Raw genomic sequence first — 24,185 nt, 5'->3', positions numbered from 1 at the left:
GAAGTTACAGACCACTTTATGTTGGTTGTGTGATTGCACGTAATATTTTGGTTTTCCCCTCCGGCACGTCGTAAAAAATTACATGTTTAACATACTCATGTAAAGTTATGTTGTCGGAGAGCATCATTGAATAGCATACAAGTGAATTTGATCCTGTTAAAATATCAACTCAATCCCACATTTTCTCTTAAAATCCTCCAAAACTTAATAAGCCTCTAGCGTCTTAGGATGTGTTAATCAGTGTAGAGCGTCCAAAAATTTGACGACCAATCCAACCTCCTTCATATGGTAGTTTCTCACCCAATTCTGACAAGCCACGGCGACTCCGCCACGCAACCACGCAATAAGGGCTGGACTTGTTAATCTCTACTCTACTTTCACGTGAGTATAAATAAGATTCCTCTCACGTAATCACAATTAAGAAACTGCGATTCCAATAAAGTTGCTTTAGGGGAGGGCTATGGGCTTAAAAAATAATTATAGTATAAACAAAATTGTTTTTAAGTTCGTCCAAGATGAGGAGGCCACGTCGGGAGATGAAAATTTTATTGACGGCGAAGGAAAATTCGTGAAAGTACTGAAACCTCTGAAAGAAAAGGAAAAAGAACATCAAAATGAAACGGACTAGGCAACGAGCTTCTGGCCGGCTAAAAGCTAAATTATTGTTTCTCACTAACCCGACCCTCTTATTCTCTTAATCCTAATTATCTTAATCTAATCACGTCTCCTAATCATATTACTCTCAAAGTTCTTAATTACTCGACCAAGCATCTTCCCCTCGTTCTTCCCTTTCGTCCCCTTCTTCTCTGCGTCTTACGTCCACGTCTCCAGGCGAAGCGCGTTCAGCTGGCAGTATCACAGATTCATGCTGAGCTCTCACCAACCGCCGCATTGTTTTCTCGCTTACGCCGAACGATGCTGCGATCTCAGGCCCCATCAGGGTGTTGAGAAGCGACGTTCCTCCCGCCAGAAACTGTGGCCTGTTCTTCCTCGCCGATGTCGTGAACCCGACGAACTCTAACGATCCAGATCTCGATGCGATTTGACAGAATGGGAAGTATCTAGGTACGAAGAACACATCCCCTTCTCTGACTTTGGCATTCATTGCCGCAGTTCCATTTGGAAACACGACTTGAACCCTTCCGGTTCCGTACAATACGATGCCGTATTCTGTGGCCCTTGGATTCACATGCGGTGCCATCATGGACCCCTGCCATAGTAATGGAAAAGAATTGAAACATTGCCGGGATTTTGGCTTTGTAATATAAAGTGTAAGTCTCACAACACATCACTTCAAGATCTAAGTCCAGAGGGTCAAAATGGAGTGAGTTTGCTTACGGCTGTGAGATTGACGAGATAAACGCCGGTTCCGGAGCGTTTGAGCGGGGAATAATTGTAGCCGTCCAAAGCAACGCTCCAACCAAAGCGGTTTCTGAAATCGGGTTTCCTGTCGTAGAGATTATAAGAGTCAGGAGATTTAACGATCTCTCTCTTTTTTGTTTCCTTGTTCACATTTCCAAAGACAAAGTTCAAGAGCTTCCTCCATGACCAATCTGTTCGCTCTGCCTCCTGCTCCTTCTCTTCGTCATCGTCGGATTCTGCATGGTCGTCCAACATTTTCTTGAGTTGTTGAAGCCTGTCTTGCTCCTTCAGTTGAAGGAACTTGGTCCATAGGCTTGGGGCGTGAGAGTCATCCACAAACACGATTGGCCCTCCTTGTTGCTTCGTGAGGATTTTCCTTAGCTCAAAGCCTGATGTCTGTATGATAAACAAAATCGTTAAGTCTTTCGTGCCGATGATGGAAGTTTGGCATTTTTTAGCTGTTGCTGTTGAGTTAAACTTGCAGCTTACATTTAAAGCAGCTCTAACGACTTCAGGCTCGAACCCAGAAAGAACTGATGGCGGGTAGGCTCCTCCTCCAATGTAGAAGGACTACGCAGAGACCGAGAGATTGAGAATTTAGCTATGAAAATCAGTCTTCATCAAAGGCAATGATATAATGGCACTAGACTGTCTGTTGATTATGAAAAATAGATATGAGTAACACAATGCATGTACCTGGAAAACGCCTATTCCCAAGCTCTCAGAGGGGTCGATGCTACAGATAATATGAAGTCTCTGACCTCGTCCTGTGTTCACCAAGTAGAACACAGAGCCTGCTGGGATTGTGTACACATCCCCAGTCTTCAAAAGCCTTTCTGCCAGTTTATCTTTGTAGATGAATCCCAACTTCGCCTCCCCTGCAATTAACTGATATCTTTAAAACAAACTGAATCTGACAACCACGAACACAAATGGGAGAAACAGAGATCGTAATACCTCTACGGATGAAAAGGATCAAGCTAGAGTCGAGGTACTGAGGAATGAACAGGGACTTTGGTTCCATATTGATGAAGCCAATGTGCATTGGCCTGTCCACAACCCTACCGCCATAGCTTTCCGTAACTTTCATTTCCCCTGCATCAGTCTTGATCAGTTGCCTCGAGCGTCGCAACAAGAACCAGTCACTTGACTCTGCAGGCAACCATCTTTCTTTTCTCTCTGGCTCCTCGCTCCTCCAATCTTCTTCTTCTTCAACATAATCCTTCCCCATTGCCAATCCATGGCACAGAACAAGAAGAAAGACCAAAAGGGTAGCTCTGTTTAGCATAGTTTCCTCTCTTCTTTTATCTCCTGTGTGTGGGAATTGAGCGATGGGGGAGTAATGGAGGGGGGAAGGGTGCTTATGAAGAGAGGAGGCAGGGAATGCGGGTAGATACGTGGCGTGCATGTAAAATCAAGGGAGCTTTGCTGTCGATTCATGGTGTCGACGCGGATGGGTATAAACGTCCGATCACGAGGGCTAGACGCAGTCCATGCTTTTTAGAACACTTCATTTAAAAGATCCTTTTGGGTCAAATTTCCTTTAAAAAAATCATGAACACTTTGTTTAATGAGAAAATGACAGATAAAGAAGCTCCAAAATGTGAAATGCCAATTTGGAAAGCTAAGGAAATGTAATTACCCATAGGGAAGTCCTTCCCAAATTGGGATTTTGAAATTCAGTGAAATGACAAAAATGCCCTTTGTTCTTTTTTTTTTTTTAAAAAAAACCCAGCCCCTCACCGATGGCCGGCGACCGGCGACCATCGCCGGCGACTGGCCTCCGGCGGCCGCCGACTGCCTCCGGCCACCGGCGCCGGCCACCGGTGTGGTGGCTGCCGGTGAAGGATTTTTGTGACAAGATTTTTTTTTTTTGGAAATAGGATAATATTGGTTCAAAGTGGCGGGGGTGGGATTTGATCCCACAACCCCTTGGCCATTTGGACTAACAAAAGGATGGCCATTGGGCCATCAAAGATTTTTTAACCTTATAATGCAAACAAAAATATAAGTTAACTCTTTTACTGTGACTCCAGCTCGTGACAACAATTTATCTGAGGATGACAAGTCTTAATTGAGAAATAACAAGTCTAAATTTGATATTAACAAAGCAACTTTTCCTTATACATAACATAGCAGCATGTGCATTAATTAAAAATGATCATAATTTATTTAAAAATGACACGTCTTTACTATAAAATGACAAGTCTAAAATTGATATTAACAAGGCAACTTTTCTTTATACATAACAAGAAATAGCATCTACGTTAATTAAAAATGACCATAATTTATTTGAAAAAAACACGTCTTTACTGGAAAATGACAAGTCTAAATTTGATATTAACAAAGCAACTTTTCGTTATACATAACAAGAAATACCGAATAAATTGTTGTTATTTTTCAACAAAGACGTGTCATTTTTAAATAATTATGATCATTTGTATAACGAAAAGTTGCTTTGTTAATATCAAATTTAGACTTGTTATTTCTCAATTAAGACTTGTCATCCTCAGATAAATTGTTGTCACGAGCTGGAGTCACAGTAAAAGAGTTAACTTATATTTTTGTTTGCATTATAAGGTTAAGAAATCTTTGATGGCCCAATGGCCATCCTTTTGTTGGTCCAAGTGGCCAAGGGGTTGTGGGATCAAATCCCACCCCCGCCACTTTGAACCAATATTATCTTATTCCAAAAAAAAAAAAATCTTGTCATAAAAATCCTTCACCGGCAGCCACCACACTAGTGGCTGGAGGCGGTCGGCGGCCGCCGGAGGCCAGTCGCCGGCGGTGGTCGCCGGCCACCGGTGAGGGGCTGGGTTTTTTTTTTAAAAAAAAAAAAGGATAAAGGACATTTTTGTCATTTTGCTGAATTTTAAAATCCCAATTTGGGAAGGATTTCCCTATGGGTAATTACATTTCCTTAGCTTCCCAAATTGGCATTTCACATTTTGGAGCTTCTTTATCTGTCATTTTCCCTTGTTTAATAAAACCATATCTCGTCCATTGATTAGATAATGTGATAAATTTTTGATAAATTTTAACTACATAAAGAAACAATACATTTTATTTTTATTGTTTTAATTTCTTTAGTAATTTTAATTTAGAGAGAATGACAATTAGGTATCAGATCAGAATGTCAATTTAGTTACCGTTATCCTACAAAATATTTTGTAAGAAAATTGAGAATAAAAATTCATATTGTTTTAGATTTAGGGTCTTAATAACAAATTAGATGTTTATAGTTGAAATATAATTCTTAGCTTGCAATTGAGATTCTCATTTGCAACTGTTCAGGTTCGTATTTTCAGAAAATTTTGCTGGGAAATTATTCTACCGTTATCTTGATATTAAATATTTTTAACTGAAAAATACTATCACAATTCTTAATATAAAATCTAATTGACTGATTAAAAGAGATTAAAAAATTAGTTAAATTAGTTATTTATAATTAAAAAATTAGTTAAGTCAGTTATTTATAATAAATAAGTGTTATTTTTTCTAAAATACTCTTATTATTGAGTAGCTAAAACTACTCTTTAATGAAATATTTAACATATATAATTATTACAGAGGTAATAAATGAATATAAAAGACAAAATAAATTGAGACTTTATATTTATATTTAAATTAAAAGTTAAACTAACTTTTATATTAATAAGTGGAAGTAGTATATGAATTAAAAAAATTTTAAATTCAAGGCCATAAAGTCACGACGAGGGCGAAAACCGCAACGTATATAAAGGCGATATTATTCATGGCTGAGGTAAAGAGTAAGGCCTATGGCTTATGAAGCGTAAATCATATGACTTATAGCCTTGTATAAGATTTTATAAATATATATACTTTTTTAGTTCTATTTATAAATCACTTTCCACATGTTTTACACAAATTAAAAAAATCTTTAAACTTTATTAACTCCTATTTAAAATTCAACTATTTTCCAATTTTATCTTTATTTAATATATATTATACTTCATATAAACAAAATTAATACAATAATAAATAAAAAGTAAAATTATACATCCATACAAAATATTTCTCTCATATTATATAAATAAGACAAAAATATATCTTTTCTCTCTGTCTTATAAATAAAACCAGAAGAGTAGACGTTATTAATTTTCAAACAATTTTGCTTTCTTGCCAAACTTTTGGGTAATCTAGGCTGCAAGAAGTGTGAGAAATGAAAGTACATTATTCGTAGCTATCAAATATTATAAATAATATATCTTTTTTTACACTAACTAAAGAGAGTTAATCTAGTCAGTAAAGAGTTTGTTCATAACTCAAAATTATGAATTCAAATCCTACTACCGATATATTTGTTGATAGACGATCTGTGAATACTTTTATAAGATCAACTATGAGAATTCTAACTAAGCTGTCATGAAAAGAAAAGTTATGTTCCAAACACAGCGTAGGCCCTGGATCGAGGAAGCAGGTATGAATTCATCTAAAGACGAAAGTGAAATAATTAGATGATATTATTTTACATCTTGCTGTATCAGAATAAAATGTTTTCGAACAGATAACTCCGGGGGCAACAAGACATCACATGTATGTGTGCCGCATACACAGGAGAAAATGCTGGCTCCTACAAAATTTTTCCCCATCAACTCTCACCATTCTCTATAAAACCCAGTGCAAGTCTACTCATTTGGTTTTGCTATGCATGAGCATGTATTTTTATTCTATTCTTTCTTATTTTTCAAGAAAGGAATGAATAGCAAAAAGAGGCTTAGAAAAACTCAACTGTGCTAGTTACGGCGACGGGAGGATTCAAGTCAACGCGACATGCTTTGCCCTGCTTAAACAACTCCGGTAACGCGTTGGCTTCTTTGGCTGAAACCCCTTCAGCAGTCCACAGAGTGATATGAGGCCATGCATTTTTGGAAACTATCTTTTCACCTTCCAGTGAGCCAGGACAAGCTTCAAATGCAGCCATTTCGTCTGAGAAGAGCAAAGCTTTCAATTCCACCGGCACCTTTTCATGCAAGAACGCGCCATAATCCGCAACAGCCTTCACGCCATGACTTCTCTTGTGGGCAAGAGTCACGTGGGCTCTCTGCAGATTCTCTAAATGCTTGCCTTTAAGAAAAGCTTCCACTGAAGGATCACTCGAAGCTATCTGCATATGTATCATTAACGATGAGCGTCAGGTGGAAGTGCAGTGATGTATGCAGCTGAGGCATCCTAAAATAGATACTATAGATCAGACAAGGGTCCTGATTTCTATATTGTTATGACTTACGTCTGTTCTTTAAGTTCGATATCAGTAGGGAGTGAATACCGTGAATGGTGGGTGCATGTTGTGGCATAGAAACACGAGGAAAAAAACTGTATTGCACTGAAAGTAGGTGCAGACAAGAAAAACAAGAAGGGGGTAGGGGACAAATGGGCAAGTGGGCTTGAAATTTTTTGTTGTTGCATCTTGTATACATTGGTAGTGTTTCTACAGTGAAACTTCTATTTAGACTGCTCGTCTGAATTTAAATATATATATATATATATAAAGAAATCTGCCACAGTGACTCATTTCTTTCTCAGAAAACGGAACTCAACACATGATCCAATTCAGGTCCCAGTAAGGAGAGAGGAGGAGGGGGGTCCAATCAAGAAGCACCGACATAGCTACCACCTTAACGGCAAAACATGCGGGCTAACTTTTAAATAATAAAGTTGACATGAGCATACATTTTTCACTTCTAAATGCCCTTTGATACATAATTAAAGGATAGTAAATAAAAATAGAAAATAAAGAACGCTGACAAAAGCAAAGTTTTCAATCAACACATCAGGAAAAAGAATCAATGGCAACTAAAAGAGAAGAAACTTCACTTACATTCTTGAGGACTCCTTGAATTTCTGTAACGGGCAGACTGAGCGCAGCGAAAACAATGGATCCAAATTTCCTCTTCTCAGTGTCCGGTGGCGTATAATCACCCTTGGCAATGTTCCTTAATTGTTCTGAGACTTCTTTGACAGCAACCTCAAATGGAACCTGCAGATGTTCAGGGAAAACAATAGCATTTTAGAATACGATTCTTTTTTACGACTTTAGAAGAAGAAGATTTACCAACCTGAATTGAATTAAGATACTCATCATTTCCAAAAAGAATCTCACGTAATTTTCTCTCCCACATGGTCCATTCCTTGGCATAGGATCCCTTGGTAGACTCTAATCTGTTACAATAGTGATCAATTTAAGATTTCTGTAATCTCAAACATTGAACTAAAAATCCCAAAGGCAGGGTCTAAAGTAGCTTAATCCGTAGCCATCCATCAATAGCCAATAATTAAAATAAATGATATTGCATGATGCTACACATGCTTCAATTATATGATGGGAGAAAAAAGTTCAGTGCACTGTAGCCAACCTTGAGGAATCATGGGGGAAAACAGCCATGTATTAACGCTTAAAAAAACTGAACACTCTACGAAGAACATCTCAAGACTCCCCCACACCACACACCCCCCCCCCCCAAAAAAAAAAAAAACCGAAATATCTCAAACCTGAAATATCTGCGGACTTCAAAAACCAACTTAATTTCAAATCGCGATAGATGTATAAATGTGAGGCTAAGGTTTACATTTTAAAATACGGGCAGAAAAGTAGTTCTTGCTGCAGCTCAGATTACAGTCGCGAAAAATACATGCTGATAGGCAGCAACATCCTCATAATATGATGAAAGCAGAATGAGGCAAAGAAATGCCTTCCTCCGACATTCTGCTCTCTTCATACTATAGGCAAGTCAAGAATTTTTTAGTGCTTTTACAGATGAAACAATTACATTTGTACAAAGTAACTATTTGTTACTGGTCTAGAATAAATACAGAGGTATCTCAGTATATGCATTTATTCTAATGTTGTCACATCCTAACATATGTTAACTAAAGAAAAATATTAAAAGCATTCACAATTCTCCATTGAACAGCGGGAAAAATGGAGATGTCATTATTTCCACATTATGCAAGTGAAAAACCATAACATTGACCTGCCATGTCTCTTGGTGTGAAGCTTATATAGATTTATGCCCTCCTCCAAAATGGACTGTACTTGCTGAGGAAGGGGATTCCTGCATATTTGGGGGGGAAAACAAATGAATTCTAATTATGTATGGAATAATCTATTTCAGATTGTTTCAGAGTTCTTCATTTACAATGAAAGTTTGATCTGGGTATCTTCATAAAAATAAAGATGTAATCACAAAGAAAGACTTTAATATGAAAAGCCTACAGCAGCTATAAGAAACTGTAACGACAGACATAGATAGTCATTGCAATATAACAAACTTGAAAATTATAGTTCATGCAGTAAGCATTCCTGACAAATTTTACAATGCTACTGATACCAGTGATCAATATACCTCCCTCAAAACTAACAGCAACCTTTCCATTTACGATGTGTGAAGGAAAGAGCTCCAGCTGTGATAGCGTTGTTAAAAGCCTATAGGAGATCGTCTCCCTCAAAACTAGAATGTTAGGAAGGTATAGCCTCCAAACTTATAACCCAACTCAGGCATTCCATATTACCCAATGTGACACTATTGGATTTTGACAAAGTCACCCTAAAGCTTACACACCCTTTAGAACTAAGGACTGGCATTTTCTGTCCTTGCCTAAACCTATTTCTTATCTCTAAATATATCAAAATTTCCAGGTTGGAAGAAATAATTATAATGTACAAGGGATGAACGGAAGACAAACATATGTTGAACAAACAATTTGTGGCTGTTAAACTTCAAAGAGTACATGAATCATGATGAACAGACTACAAAGAGTATTAATAATAATTATAGGAAGGAAGTACCTATCTGACTTTAACAAAGGCATCTTGACAAGTGAGCCAAAACGCTCAATTAATTCGCCCTCAAATTCTCGACGACTCTGAAAAGCATCAATACATGAATTAAAAATATAATTTTCTTCTACTATTTTTCTACAATGAAAAATACTAGTTATTAAATTTTTTAAGGCTGTGTGCAGCTGATTTAAGTTTCTTAACTATCCTCTGCAATTGCAGAGGGTTTCTTCTAGTAAACAAAAAATAGCTCAAAATTGAATGCAAAACAGAAACGCTCTACCTTGCCTTCATAAAGATGATAAAACATTAGCAGCACGTAACCAGCATTTGGAGATGCTTTGTCAAGACTACCCTAAAATAATTTGAAGAAAACACAAAGATTTATAAGGTAATTGTAATTCTGGAGAGTTATGAATAAAATGTATATCCAGTGAGGCAACAAAGCATACCGGATGGTTGACTCGTTGAAGCACTCGAAACATGAAAACAGCCAATGCATCAAGGGAATATGGATTTGAGTCAGTTCCTGAAGAAAACAACATAAAGAGAAGCATACTTAAATAACATGAAATTAAACTAGAAGCCAATCTTAACTATCATCATGAGCTTCATGAAATATCTTGGAGTAAATTTCTCCCCAGCACTTGAGAGATATCAAAATTACAGTCGTTTCATCTATCTTGAAAATATACACACCCTTCTGCTGAGGTGCATTATACTAATCTTCCTTACAAATAAGCTGTAATTACATTTATTTTGACCAAAATACCATTGTAACTATTATATAATACAACAAGTATTTAATTATTTTTTACCAGTATAAAATGGTGAATTTAAAATTCAGAAAAATGTAAAAGCAATTTGATTGGAAAATATCTTAGAAACAAAAAAAACTCGTTTCAATATTAAATCTAAAATATAATATTTTGATTTCAAGAATAACATTCGCATTAAATATAAATTCTTGCTTTCTAAGATGAATAAATATTGAAATAGAAGTTTAAGAAAATACATTTTTAAATGATAAACAAAATCAATAATATTCTTGAGGATATTTTGGTTATCTTGTGGTCTCAGGGAGGTAAGTATATATTTTCAAATGGATAATACTTGCATCAAGTTCCTTATATCTATTATGTCAAGTTCCCCAATCACACACGGCCATGTATCCTATTTTTGAAATATTAGCATTTGATTATAAATCTACATCAAACAAAAAAGAATACATGACTATATGTGATTGAAGAACTTGACATAATGGATACAAGTAACTTGAACTAAGTTTTTTCGGTTTCAAAATACTATGAAGGATCATATAATTTGATCATCTCTCAGGAAGGGATGATAATTTACCAATATCACATGGCATGACACTTTAAATCATGACCAGGCCAAATCAAATGCATTTTCTTTTACCAGAACTAGACGGGTAAACCTAAAAAGGCGGACTTGTACTGTGCTCTGATTCATATATTTCCATCTTGAAGTGTGGGTATATGTATAATGAGTGTGGCTAACAAAGAGAAGGCAGAAGTACTTTCCAAGAAAGGAAACAGACAGGAGAGATAAAAGGCAAAATTATACATAATGATAAACCACATTGCATGACAAGGGGAACCCAAAAAAGGAAAGGATCCGTTTTAAATCACAAAGAATATGTCACGTGGTAAACAAGGATAATGAGAAGACAAGCATCCTCAAGTCAAGCCCGACAGACTCCAACATTGCATTTTTCGTTAATTCAGATTTTTAATCAAGATATATACTCAGTTCACTCAAGTTACTAAAGAATCCGCAATAAGAAGACAGCCAAATGCTTTCAAACAGATTTCACTTGGAGATATGATTACTAAAACTACATTATGAAGCATTAATAGCAGACACAGTCATTACAAACAAGTCCGGGATTTGCAGCCAATATAACCTTCAGATTCAGGCACAACTGGAACAGCCGAGGCTCTCGTTTTGTTACAAATGTCTTCTAACTGCATATTTGACAAGTAAGATTTAGTCAATGTAAAACAATATTGACAAGCAGATAAAATTATGGTTGATGAGGGGAAAATTTAGAAAACAAGTCCTAGCACTAAGAGTGAATAACTAAAAATAAATCAGCAAATAAATCCTTCAATTGATTGTAAAGCATGCCCCCCAACTGAAACAAACGAATTTCCAACAACAAAAACATAATTGCATATGGTATCAGTCTATATATCAACCATAATTCTATTTATCATTCTGTTGATAACATGGAATTGATAACCTCCCCTGTAAGGTTCCACTGAGAAAAATGAAGTAAATATTCCAGTACTATTATCAAAAGATGGGTAAAAACAAAGAAAAGACCCCTCTTTAACTTGCATCATACTGTCATGAAAGTTATCAAATTACATCTCCTCCCACAACCCAAAGAACTAAATCAAATAAACCATATATGGATAATAGATAGAGCATTAACTTGTCTCCAAACTTCTTCATTGGGTGCATTCTTGTCAGCAAGCATTATAGAATAAGGCTTCTTCCTGCACTCGTCAGCCACCTTCGGCCAATACTTAGCTGATGATATGCCACACAAGCACATATTAGTTATTGAGTAGGAAGTGAATTGGATAAAGATACCTAATTATTGAGGCATTATAGGTATAATAAAACTGAATCTCAATAGAAAGTATAACTGGTCTCTAGGCAGGATCAACACATACTAATGTTCATCATCATCTCTCTTTACAACTTTTGTAGATAGGGAAAATGACAGTTATATGATAAACAAGAACTATCATTTCTAATATGCCTTCTTAATAAAACTTACCTTTAACCAGATCACCCATAAGACTATGAACTAGTCGGTTATCCCCAAATACATCTGGGGAATTTAGCAACTCTTTGCAAAGAGCAGACTTAGCACATCCAGGAATTCCTGAAAGGGAAAACAAACAAAAGAGTTTAGAAGCGAATGGGTATCCACAAGGGTGAGAATCATATGCAAAAACATGGAAAATAGTGTGCTCATCACGGACAAAAAGCTACATCAACACCAGGATCTGTTGAGTCTAAGTTACATTCATAAGAACTTCGTCCAAAGGGTTGATCTAAACCACAAACATAGGGCTTATTTAAAAAGTATGAAGCAAATAGGTCTTCTGGGATTTCAGTTTCCTTAACTTCAGCAAGTTAATTTACTGAGCCTTGCTTAAAAAATGTTAGCTCATAGAATTAGTTTACTTGCTGTAGGCGCCTTTATTTAATTTGATCAGTCAAACACAAGCACCAGAAAATCTAGGAACGAAGAGTTAACACCAAATTCTTGTTCTTGAGGGGAGGGCAGGCATCATTAGACGCAGAAAATTGGTTAACTTAGCGCTATCCATCCATCCATTTATTCATCAATCCATTAAAAATGAAGAAACACGGAGCTACTGCAAAGGGGGCTTTTTTTCATTTTCTTGTTTAATGAAGAATGGAATATACCAATATATAGGTTGCTCAACCGTAGGCTAGCTTATCCTATCTCAATAAAATGAAAAAAATTTAATTCAAACTTCACTAACCTCCTGGCCTAAATAATAGGAAACAAACAGGAAAGATGAAGAAGCTAAAAAATACAAAACTAGAAGTTTCAAACACAACCAACTGCTTTTCACCAGAGGAGTACATGGCCAGGCCAAGAGTCTATATTCACCAGAGTACATGGCCAGGCCATGAGTCTATGTTTAGTTATATAGCCAGGCCGTATGACTCTCTATCCATATGTCTGATGCCTGCACCAGCCTGTGATTCCACACAGATAAGCCATTCCATCTTCTATCCCTAGCACTATGCTCTCCAACTAAAAAAAAAAAAAAATTCTTCCCATTCAGTCTTCTGTCAGTTCATCCGCAATATTATTAGTGAAGATCTATTTGACATGTTATCGATTGAAATCCTTCTTATACTTCTCAAGTTCCAGCCACTATAAATGACATGTTAATCTTGAAAATCATAGAGTGAGGAGGCTAAGCAATAAAAATCTATCTGTTGGGAATTCCAATAAGCTCGTTAAATATGGCTGAAGCAAGTTGGTAAACTGCTTACCAGGAAAAAATACAATCAACCCGTCCTGTTTTGCAACAGTGTTCATAGCCAATGTACTAGACTTTGGTGATGGTATTTCCCGCTCTACCTCAAGATCACCTTCTTCATCGCGCCCTTCATCAACAATGGCCATAAAATCTTCGCTTCTCACTAAATTACCAGCAGAACCCACTAAAGCTTGGTTTTGTGGACTGCGTTTTGCAAACTGCTCAAGGAAAGGTTCAGCTTCGCTCAGATATATTGATGATGAGAGCTGTTTATTTCCATATTTCCTTCTTATATACACAGCCCTGTAAACAGAGAGAAGAATTTTTCATCTGCTGCCCCATGCCCTGCTATAGCTAGGGAAATTGTTTTGCAATTTTCCTTTCATTAATAAAATATAGCTTTAAAGTGAGGAGTCTAAGCGGAAGCCAAAAATATAGTTATAGCTCATACAGGATTCTTTTTTCCCCTTTTCCCTCTTTCAATGTTGATTCAAGCAGAAGAATGATTAAGGCATTACCATTCGTCAAGCATCTTGCTGAGTTCTCTCTGCTTTCCAGGAGAAGTGCCCCAAATTTTCATTTGCCTGTAACATTAAAAAAGTTGTTTAGGATATAAGCTTTGGTGATGCTAGCATGCAAACAGCACATCGCTTCCTCTTCTATAACAGTAAAATTGCCATCAAAGTAGGTAAGATGTCAGAATTCCCACCTTCCCCGTTTCAACATCATTTAAGGAGCTACATACAGCATCATGCTCTGGAGGTAATCGAACTACATACGCATATGATTAACATGCTTAAGAATTGAACATATTTTCTAATGTATAAGGAACTATAAATTAAGTTCAAAATTAAAGAAATCTCTGTCTTTCTATAAAAATCCTGCTTAGTATTGCTCACACCGTTATAAAGCAAAATGAACGATATATACACTTTATCCATTAGGAAGCAGACTTAAGGTTAATGAGCCTTATTGCCTATCTTAGAACGGGCATCTGTCTTGATCCAACACCAATACGAGGCTATTTCAAAAATACATAGTGTAATCAGGGAATTATTCGTTGTTCCATTTATCAAGGAAAATTGAGCAGAACAAACAATATATACCTTAACGTCAAGGAAGATCATTCACAATTTAAATCTACATACCTAAGGTAATAAGCCTTGTAAGCACCTGGACCTTCTTTAAATAGAATAGACAGACCATTTCGAATCAAAAAGGTTCGCAACTGGAACAATAATTAAAAAAAAAAAAAAGGAAAAAAATACGGTGATAAGAACATAAGCAGATGGTATCAAACATAAGACAATTATAAGCTGCATAGCCACTTCTAATAAGCAAAACTTCAAGAACTCTTCTTTTAATGAAAAAACTTAAAGAACTCCCAGATATATATTTCTAGAAAGCAAGTCTAACGCAATCATAAGAGGATATAAAAGGAGGCAAGAAATCAAAAAGATTATTAAAGTCAGGGCACGTAATAATTTGTAAAAAGGAAGTTGCTTACATTGACTCTTCCAGAGACACTGATTTTAACTAGGCACAGGGTAGGCGGTTTCAAAATCTTATTTAAAAGTGTTCAAACTGAAACTAGTTTAAAAGAGATCAATCACAGTTGGTTTTCTCCTAGTCAGTTTTTTTTTTTTTTTTAGGGGGGGGGGGGGTTGCTTCTCCCTCCCCACTTTTTGAAGAAGGAAAAAAATAATACGGAACAAAGTTTCAGACAAAATAAATAGGATTTAGACAAATTCATTCAGATATACTGAAAGTTTTTAAGTCAACAGTTCCAAACCATTTTTCATAAATTGACCAACTTTGTCTTTGCCTCAGAAGATTGTATGCAAGGACATGTACCTTATATGTAAGAAATTTCAATTTGACCATCAAGTTTGCATCTTCATCTGCAAAGTCATTTCCAGAGGTGCTGGTGCCATTTTCAACCACATTGTCATTGCTCTTGGAGATTTCACCAGATCTCTCCTTGTTTGCCTTGAATAAATTGATATCAACAAAAAAACCTGAAAAAAATTGTGAAGTATCACAACATTTAACCACAAACAGCATATATTAGCTTTGCAAAATTCAAAATTGTTTGGGGGGAAAAAAAACAATAGAAAATGTCCAAGCATATGATATTTCCACTCATTGTTGTTGTTTCTTTTATGTAGTTTGATCTTCTCCAGTTTTATTATTTATTTTGTTCGGATAGGATTAGCTGGCGTTTATCTCCCATGTTTTAGCTGCTTATTTTCTATTGCTAGGATGGGCTTTATCGCTTGGTAACTTGAGAACTTGAATCTCTCTCATCTTTTAAGAAAGTATTGCGCTGATTCAATAAAATTAGTTCAAAGGAAAAATAAACCCCCAATTTATATGGGAATGGTACACCATCAATCTGTCAATAAATTAGGCATAAGAGTCCCAAGGATCGAGGTAAATTTTGATAGTAGTTTATCATAGAGGACTGTCTCATACCTAAGTCTGAAAATGTGCTTTCACTCAAAAGTCCAAAATTTGTAACATGCTGAAATTTGCAAGAAATATCCGAGGATCAATTAGCCATCTTCTCAACTCTTTAATTCAGTGTAAGCTTAGAAAGGAAATTTTTATTATGGATTATAATAAAATTATTCCTAGGCATTCACTTAATGGTTTCAGCCTTTAGGTAAAAGTGGTATTTGACATTGTATCAAAATCTTTATGACTAAATTATTAAGGATTCAATCCTCGTCATCCCTCATTTTCTCAATTAAGATTAATTTTCAGCAAGAGGTGTAATAGGACTGTGTTTTGTCGAGACCTAAAACCCAAAAGGCTTTCTTGAGGCAGCATTTTAGAGATTGTAAGTTATAAAAAAACTATAATTCACTTGACATTTAACCTTTTGAGCCATAGTAGTCTTTGACATGTATCTCTATGCATTCACATAACAGTACATGGCATTAACCTCAAAGTAACTTCCCACAATTAGAACCCTACTTAGCCAAGCTCAGTTTAGTCAAAAGCATCAATTCATCCCAAAAATGACCATATCACTTGCTTTTAATATTTTATTGATCAGCATCTGTCACAATATACTGAAAAATTCAGAATTTTTTATTGCAAATACGATGGCCTATGTCATCTACACACTTTAGGATACAAATGTTCACATTTGTTCGATAAAACTTCAAGCTCTAAACAAATGACTGGGGAAAAAAGGCCTGCAATCTGATGTGTCAATTGTAAATACAGATGTAGATGTTAAAAACGCATAATACTCACCTCGATATAGTGGCCATAATCCGGGTTTATGCCTGAAATTGTGAAATTTTTTATAACTCAAGATTTACAAAACAAAAGCATGAAAACAAAAATGAAAAAGGTCTTGAAGGTATTTCTTTTCTTGTCTATAAAACTGAGCCAGAGTATCAAGGAGATAATCAGATTAAAACAAGACCTCATCTCCTTTTGGTATCGTCGAAAAGCAGAATCACTGTGTACATGAATAACCATTCTGTAGAAAAGGTTATCACGTGCCATAGCATCTACTTCATGGAAGTTATGGTAACATTTGAATGCAGCAGGGTAGCGTTTTTCTCTCATCAACCGAACAATTTCCTGAAAATGATTTAAATCGAAGCTATCACTATGTAATGAAACCCAAGAAAAGGAGGCAACACATTTGCAAAACAAAATGGCAATACTTCTCGAGCATTGGAGATCTTTCCAAACTAGATATATAGGAAGATAACAATAATTGATCACTAATTAAGCGAGAAAGAGACTGCATGTCAACTTTTTTTATAAGAAATTATAAGACAGAAAACATGTCATTAACTAAATGATTTGACCATTTTATTGAAAAACATGAGATAATGACTACCATATGAAAAATGAAAAAGTGCACGGATATTATAATGGTCAATTTAAAATAAATAAAAAATTGTCATGAGTCTAGATTGACCTGCAATTTCCTAGTGGAATAGTCCGCAGGATTGGCCTGTAAAAACTTTGAAAGAACAGATCTATCAGCGTTTCTTGAGTGACCATCAGCACCATCAGGCCCAAACCAGTCTGAGTGGTCTGAGCAAAAGGAACTGCCAACACTCTCGAGAAGGGCTTTTATTTGCTGCAAAGGCAATCCAAATGCAAATTCAAATCACCAAATTATCTCAAAAATTTTCTAAATCAATGCAGAAGAATGGCCTCCACTAAATAACGGAGATAATGTAGTTTATGATATACCTGCTTTTCATCGGACCTATTTGCAGCACAAATTTCTCTGAGATTCGGTCCAAAATCAAGGCCAACTAAAGGAAAAAGAAATATTCATTACAAAGTCCAAAATCCGAATTGCAATTTTTATTTTGACTACCACTTGTAAAACCCTAGTCAACAATGTGCACTTGAGCACTGAGAAGCACCTTATTCATCATCACATCACAATTTTTCTTTTCAGAGAAAAAAAAATATTTTACAGACATATATTGACTAAACATTGGTTACGTGATGCCCACCTTTGACTTATCAAGATACCTTGTTAAAAGGTCAGATAACATTCACATAAAATTAATATTGACGAACAACAGAGAACAAGGATCCAGAAAAGTAGATGACGCAATAACAGGCACACATTGCATAAGAAGAGTAAGAAACATGCCTCCATCAGCAGGAGGAGGAGGGAATTCTTTTAAAACTTGTTCCATATGGCTTGAGCTCTCCCGAGCAACAATACGGGCCACAAGACCCTCCAAGATTTCACCTTGGGCTTTTACATGATCCTTTGAACCTGCGTTTATTTAAACAAGTATAAAAGCAGCGCATTTGATTAATGGCTCATGAGAAGGGAACCAGTCCGTCAGTTGAGACTTCCCAACATGAAATTCGAAGACCAAAAAAAGAATTTCTGATGAAATATAAACAGAAAAATATGAAAATAAAATTGTAAACCAAGTCATTACCCTCCATGATACTCGAAACATGAAAATAAGCAAACTACAACAAGAAGAAACCTTGTCCCTCTATGTAGGGTATTGAAAATGAAGAAATTACAAACTAGTGGACAATGACTTCAGGGATATATTGGTATTACAAACTAGTGGACAATGACTTCAAGGATATATTGGTGGTGAGAAAGGGAAAGAATGAGAGTACTAACGCTGCAGTACGGTGTTCATAGCACACATGACAATTACAGAGGTACTCAACGTGATTTATGTTATGGCCCAGCAGTCTTGGAGTGTCATTTTACAAACATCCAAGCACCATAGTCCATTACAGAGATTTCTCATATTCTTCACCGCAATGCCAACTTAATTGCTTTACACTCTCAGTCACCATGGCTAAAGCGAGAACTTGTGAAAATGATTTATAGGGGAAAAGAGTCCTCAAATAGCCTTTCAAACGTATGATTTATGAAACCATGAGACACAAAGGTCAAATTCATCAAGCATGTTAAGTTTAAAAACCATACCTGGTATGGATGTATCAGCAATTTCGTCAAGAGCCTTACAGACAGGTGTAGCAGTACCCTCTTCACATAAGGCATCAAAGGCAGCAAAGAAGGATGAAACTGACTTCCTACATTTAGAGAAAAGCAAAATAAAAAATTCCTTATGCTCTGGCGGACTTGAATCTGACAAGAAAATCCACATCAAAATGTACTGCTTTAAATAATGGAGGGAAAGACTCAAACTTTTTTTATAATATAAGAATAAGTATCTTGACGGCAAGTATCATATGGAAAACGAGAAATTGTGTTATAATGACTATGTAAACAAATATTTGTCCAAAGAATGCAAGACTATAGGCTCTGCACCAGCAAACAGAAACGATAATGTAACAATGACCCAAACAACCCATTGATTGTCCAAAACAATGCTTGTGGCCAAAAGGTTAGACCACAATATAAAATCTGACTAATCCCAAGACCCATAAAACTTACTAAATTTTAAAGAAAAAAATGATGCCAAAAATGTGACAAGTTTAATCACATAATAATTAAGAAACAAAAACCAATTATATTAATGATGAAAGACAGGGAGTCAAATGTTATATAAACCGGGTATAAGTAGAAATGAAATAGAACACCAAATGCTGCTCTAATCATTTGAGTATGCCAGCATTTGTGAGGCATATGAGAATAAGTTGTTACATTTTAAGCTGTGTGATGCCCAAAAAAGCATGCCTGTGGCAAGCGACACTATTTATAAGCATGAATAGTGCAAGTCATTCCTTAAATTCCATACAATGCACAGAAAAACGGGTCTAGCTTACAACATAAAGCAATGCAGCTCCTAAATTTTCACCTTGTAGAAAACAACCACACATGATTTGTAGGTAGGCGCCATTTTCTGCAGAAAGCAATTATCTCAGGAGTCGAATAAAACTTAGGCTTTCCTTTGCCCAGTTCAGTGACCGCTGTGACTACCACTGCTCACATCAAGAAATATAATGAATCATTATATACAGAGGATTCTGTAAAATACTGAGCATGAGATAAATTTTGAAAACCACAGTTTCTGGAAGCATGCCTTACTTACTAAAAGGAGTAGAATATTACATGTCACAAGTAACTCAAATGCTACATCAAAAATTTCATCAGTTCTTTCAAATACAACAGAGAAGTCTAAAATATGCAAGCTTTCAATTACGCCAAAAGTAAACACTGCAGATCAGATGACTGCAGCAGCTACCAGGAGATCTATCGCATTCTTAGTCTGTCTGATACAAACAATAAAAGTTTTGAACACGCCAACACTTGGAATTTGCAATTATACTTACAATCATAGTTCACTGTCTACGTCTGCAAGCCAACAATTTAGCATCTAAATCTAGGGTTGATGTGTTGAATCTCAAAAAATTAACATAACCAAGACTGTCAAACTTGCGAAATTAGATGAACTCATAAAGAAAAGGTAAACTTATAATGTAAACTCAAGAGGGTTTATCTTCATTGATAAATGTTAATATGTAGCTATTAAAACTTATATAGAAGTAATTTCAAATAACAAAAAACATAATGAAACATATATATACAATGACTAAAATTTATGCTGCATTATGTAAAATAATACTTTTGAAATGCACAATTATGGAGTCAAAATATAATATGATATAATAAAAATGTATTTAAATTATACTGGTTTTAGATGTTGGTAATTTTTTTATCAATAATACTTAATATAGAAATTTTAATATAATGTATATTGAAATAGTTTAAATAAACATATTATACAAAATAATCTTTTATCTTTTTTGGCCTCCTATTATTAAATAATATTTTGTAACATGTTTAAATTATAATTTGCAGCTAGCATCAAAGGTGTTGGACTCTGAGCTATTATGTTGAAGTTAGAATCCTATTAGAATATCATATCATATCATATATATGTGTGTGTGTGTGTGTATATATTTGCTTACTAATAACAAGAAGGCTTGTTATTAGGATTGGGTTGTTGACAGAGCACGATGGCGTCGTGTGATTCATGTAGCCGACCCCACCTAGTGGGATAAGGCTTGTTGTTGTTGTTACTAATAACAAGAAGCTTTCATGGCGATGGTAGTGCTAGAGCAAATCAATCCCTTGTTTTCAGTTTCTGGGGCAACTATTTAGCCAAATTCAAGTTAATGAATTTAACTTGCACTCATTCATTGACTTTGTGACTGAGTCAAAAATATTCATATGAGTTCAACCAGTCACATGCAAGTCTTCAATGCTGCAAGTTGATGAGCAACTCAGCTAATTTTTCTTCAATAGAATCGCCAACTCACAAAATCAACCGAGTTGATTCATGAGTTTGACAATAATGGTGATATTCATGAGTTTGACAATAATGGTGATAACCACAACCAATGACCTGACCTCAACTAAAATCCTATACAAAATGTAAAAGTAATTCTTTTCACTGATTAAGCTAAAATCTAAGTAAAAGGAACACCAAATGGAACAAAATATCAAGAATTCCTTAAGTCAATCAAATGAAAATTTATTTTACCAAAATCTTCATTAGGACGTTGTCCATGGTCTCCAAGAACAGCAGTTACTAGTTCCATCGATATGCACATATGGTTTCTCTGAAAGACAAAATAATAATAAGGTCCATTAAACATGACTCAGCTAAAAAGTCAAATGTGATGACTAGAACAAAAAGTAGAGATAAGGTTTACAAACAATTCTAGGCAAAGTCATTGAATATGAGGGACGTATAGGCACAAAAGTAAATGCCAGAAGGAGTGAGAAGAAACATCAACCAAAAAGAAATTGCAACTAAGTCAAGTTCCAAGAAAAAGAAAAGCAGGCCATAAAATCGTCATAAGCCTACGTGTTAAAAGGAATGCAAAACATCTCACCAGCTAATCATTATAAAATATCTGATCCTCGATCTCACAAGTGACTAAGAAAATAGAACAAAAATACAAGAGATAGGAGCAATTAAAGGAAATTCTGATCAACAAGCAATTGTTGAAGCAAAGGAATATAAATTTCACATTAAAACAATTTTTATCACAGAAAGTACTGTCCAATCGGGCAAGCAGAGTTTCCATGATAAAATGTAAAATTAAATCCACAGTTTGGTTAGCAGATCTTAGACCCCAGTCACATCTTAATCCCTGAATTTGCAGACATGTCATGTCATGTCATATGAAGCTTTCGCAGGGCATAGTTAAGTGAAATTTAGAGTGGAGATGTCTCTTTTCAACTTTTATTCATTAGTTTCATCCTTGGAGATGCTTATATGAATATTGAATAATCTTATGGCATGCTAACATATCTAATCTCCATTTTGCTTTTTAGAGTATCACCTCAAGAAACTCATTAAATTCAACTTGCTTTTTCATCGCTTCAGTGCCCCAAGCCTCATGAAACATCCGTCCAAGAACATAATACACCCACAGCAGTATATCTGTGCCAGACAAAATAACATTATAAATATATTCTCAAAAACCAAAATAATTTGAAGAATGCAGCGATATATATGGCGTAGAATAAATAAGAAGCCTTCAGAAAACTTGCTAAACTCTAGTCAATAATGAATAAGGATACAACAGCAAGAAGAAGCCTTTTGAGAAATCACAAAACTATTGAGAAATCCATCTTGGGTGACAAGGATGATTGTCACACACAAACCTTAAGGCAGCAAGTGGAAAGCGTCACAAGTACAAAAATAGGCTTTTTGCACACCAGTGGATTGACACCCTAAAATCAAAGCTCTTTGTGCAAGTCAACGATGGCCAAAAACTTAAAAACAAGCAGTTATAGCAATGATCAGGGGATACGGATAAGAAATCCATTCTGAACTCTTTCTACTAGAAAGAGGCCACATAGAGAAAGGATGAGGAAGATCACGAGTGGGTGGGCAAAGAAGTGGGGAAAGTAGGGAAGAGAGCACAGCCACACCAGCTATGAAGTAGGACACATAATCACCGACATTTTCCCACTCCTGTGAGAATTATTGCTTTGATTAGGCAAATCCTAATTCCTGGTTTTAGCATTATGAACAATCACTCCCTAAGTGTAGCATAAGTGGTCAATTCATTGGTTAATCCTTGTGTTGTAGGAGACTCTCCTAGAGCTGGTAGACTTTGAGAGTAAAAATTCTCATCTTTAATTAAATTAGCATTTTTTTTTATCAATCAAATTCCATTCCTCTTTTCCACAATCTATTGGATGCTCAGGGATATTTGCGGCTACTCTATTCAAATGGAAAATGGCACAACAAACTAAGGTAAGGTTTGGCGTGAAGATAAGGATTTAGAGGAAAAAATGCAATCCCAAAATGTAGCATAGGAAGATTGAATTCGAGCTTTGATAGCAATTTAGTATATAATCAATAGGAAGCTCTTAGTGAACTTTCTAAACGCAACTGAATATTACGAATGAATTTAATTAATAAGAAAAGGATGGATAAGAATAGTCTAAAAATTCCTATTTATAAGAATGTGGGCTCCAAAGTTGTAAATTGAACACAGTTCTAACATAACTAAAGCTCCTAACAAATATACTTATCCTAAACATAGATAAACATCACCCCACCAGTAAAAAATAAAATAAACTCTCATAAATACTAATCAATCAAAACTCCATTGGCAAAATGATTTCTGCATCTGAATCAATGTAAGTATAGAAACTGGCCGCCATGGGAATGGTACTTGAGTATTCTACTTCGAATAAAAATAATTTTCATGTCATAAAAAAATTCTCATATGCTAAGTTATCTCATGGCCATCATGGCAAACAAAAACCGAATTTGAAACATAAAACTAAATAATAATGTAAAGCTATAAAGGTAAGACATCATCCATACATATTTCCAAAACTGTTTTTCGCATAAGCTCCTCCCTTGTGTCCAGCATACATAAAAGGGAACCAGAGTGTTTAAGTGAGACCTGCAGATCAGCTCAGTTAAGACCAGCACAGAAAAATTCTTTAAATAGAGGTTTATCCACGAGGTACTTTTATTGTTACTCTTGAAACTTAGTTAAAGAAACTTAAACAGTCTTCCAATTTGACGAAGAAAAATAAGTTAAGCACTATAATACCTCTAATGTAGCCAAACCTTTAGATACCATCTCAATCATCCTTGTCCTGATCTGCAGGGATATAACAATATAAATCAGTAACAATTCCATAAAATGGCATGGTCACCTGCCTGAAAGGGAAAAAAAATGATCTCAGAGTACACAGTAATGCAATTTGCAGTAATGGAAAAAAATACCAAAGGAAAATAAGAGCAAAATCTGGAGGAAAAAAATGAAATGAAATCTTTTATAGATCGTTTAAACTTTCTGGTTATAAGATGGCTTCAAAGGAACGATAACCATATGCAACACTAGATCATAATCATGGGGTCATACAGTCACTCACTTCAAAGAATCTAGGCTTAGCTATCTGTGGTAGCTGCATCTACAAGGACTCTTTTTATGGTTGGAGGAGTGCTTTTGATGCTAGGGAAAATTTCAGTAATTGGAGATTTATT

At 35.5% G+C, this 24,185-nt stretch overlaps 2 protein-coding genes across 2 annotated transcripts; both read right to left on the bottom strand.

The window, feature by feature from the left end:
• Positions 1-704: 704 nt before the first annotated feature.
• On the bottom strand, positions 705-2,651 carry LOC114732691 (vicilin-like seed storage protein At2g28490). Its single transcript, XM_028920032.1, has 5 exons — positions 2,320-2,651; positions 2,059-2,240; positions 1,852-1,932; positions 1,339-1,758; positions 705-1,210 (listed from the first exon to the last, which is right to left on the bottom strand). Exons 1-5 carry the CDS (start codon positions 2,648-2,650, stop codon positions 752-754), a joined length of 1,473 nt encoding a protein of 490 aa, XP_028775865.1. The 5' UTR covers position 2,651; the 3' UTR covers positions 705-751.
• Positions 2,652-5,806: 3,155 nt separating this feature from the next.
• LOC114732690 (tRNA ligase 1) lies at positions 5,807-23,799 on the bottom strand (the record flags this gene model as incomplete). The annotated part of the gene is made up of 25 exons (XM_028920031.1): positions 5,807-6,490; positions 7,205-7,363; positions 7,443-7,545; positions 8,358-8,438; positions 9,173-9,249; positions 9,447-9,518; positions 9,616-9,692; positions 11,091-11,151; positions 11,625-11,722; positions 11,976-12,083; positions 13,238-13,527; positions 13,743-13,808; positions 14,373-14,452; positions 15,079-15,242; positions 16,489-16,520; positions 16,664-16,824; positions 17,171-17,335; positions 17,452-17,516; positions 17,867-17,995; positions 18,680-18,786; positions 19,515-19,638; positions 21,204-21,282; positions 22,012-22,112; positions 23,514-23,595; positions 23,749-23,799. Coding segments are annotated over 25 exons (2,922 nt in total), but the record flags the coding sequence as incomplete, so codon positions are not given.
• Positions 23,800-24,185: the final 386 nt, after the last annotated feature.

Source organism: Neltuma alba, unplaced genomic scaffold (assembly GCF_004799145.2).
Source record: "Neltuma alba isolate B1F8T4 unplaced genomic scaffold, ASM479914v2 tig00012924_pilon, whole genome shotgun sequence".
In the NCBI taxonomy this organism is placed as follows: domain Eukaryota; kingdom Viridiplantae; phylum Streptophyta; class Magnoliopsida; order Fabales; family Fabaceae; genus Neltuma; species Neltuma alba.
Note: the sequence above shows the minus strand (reverse complement) of the source record. Positions and strands in the feature narration are given on the sequence as shown.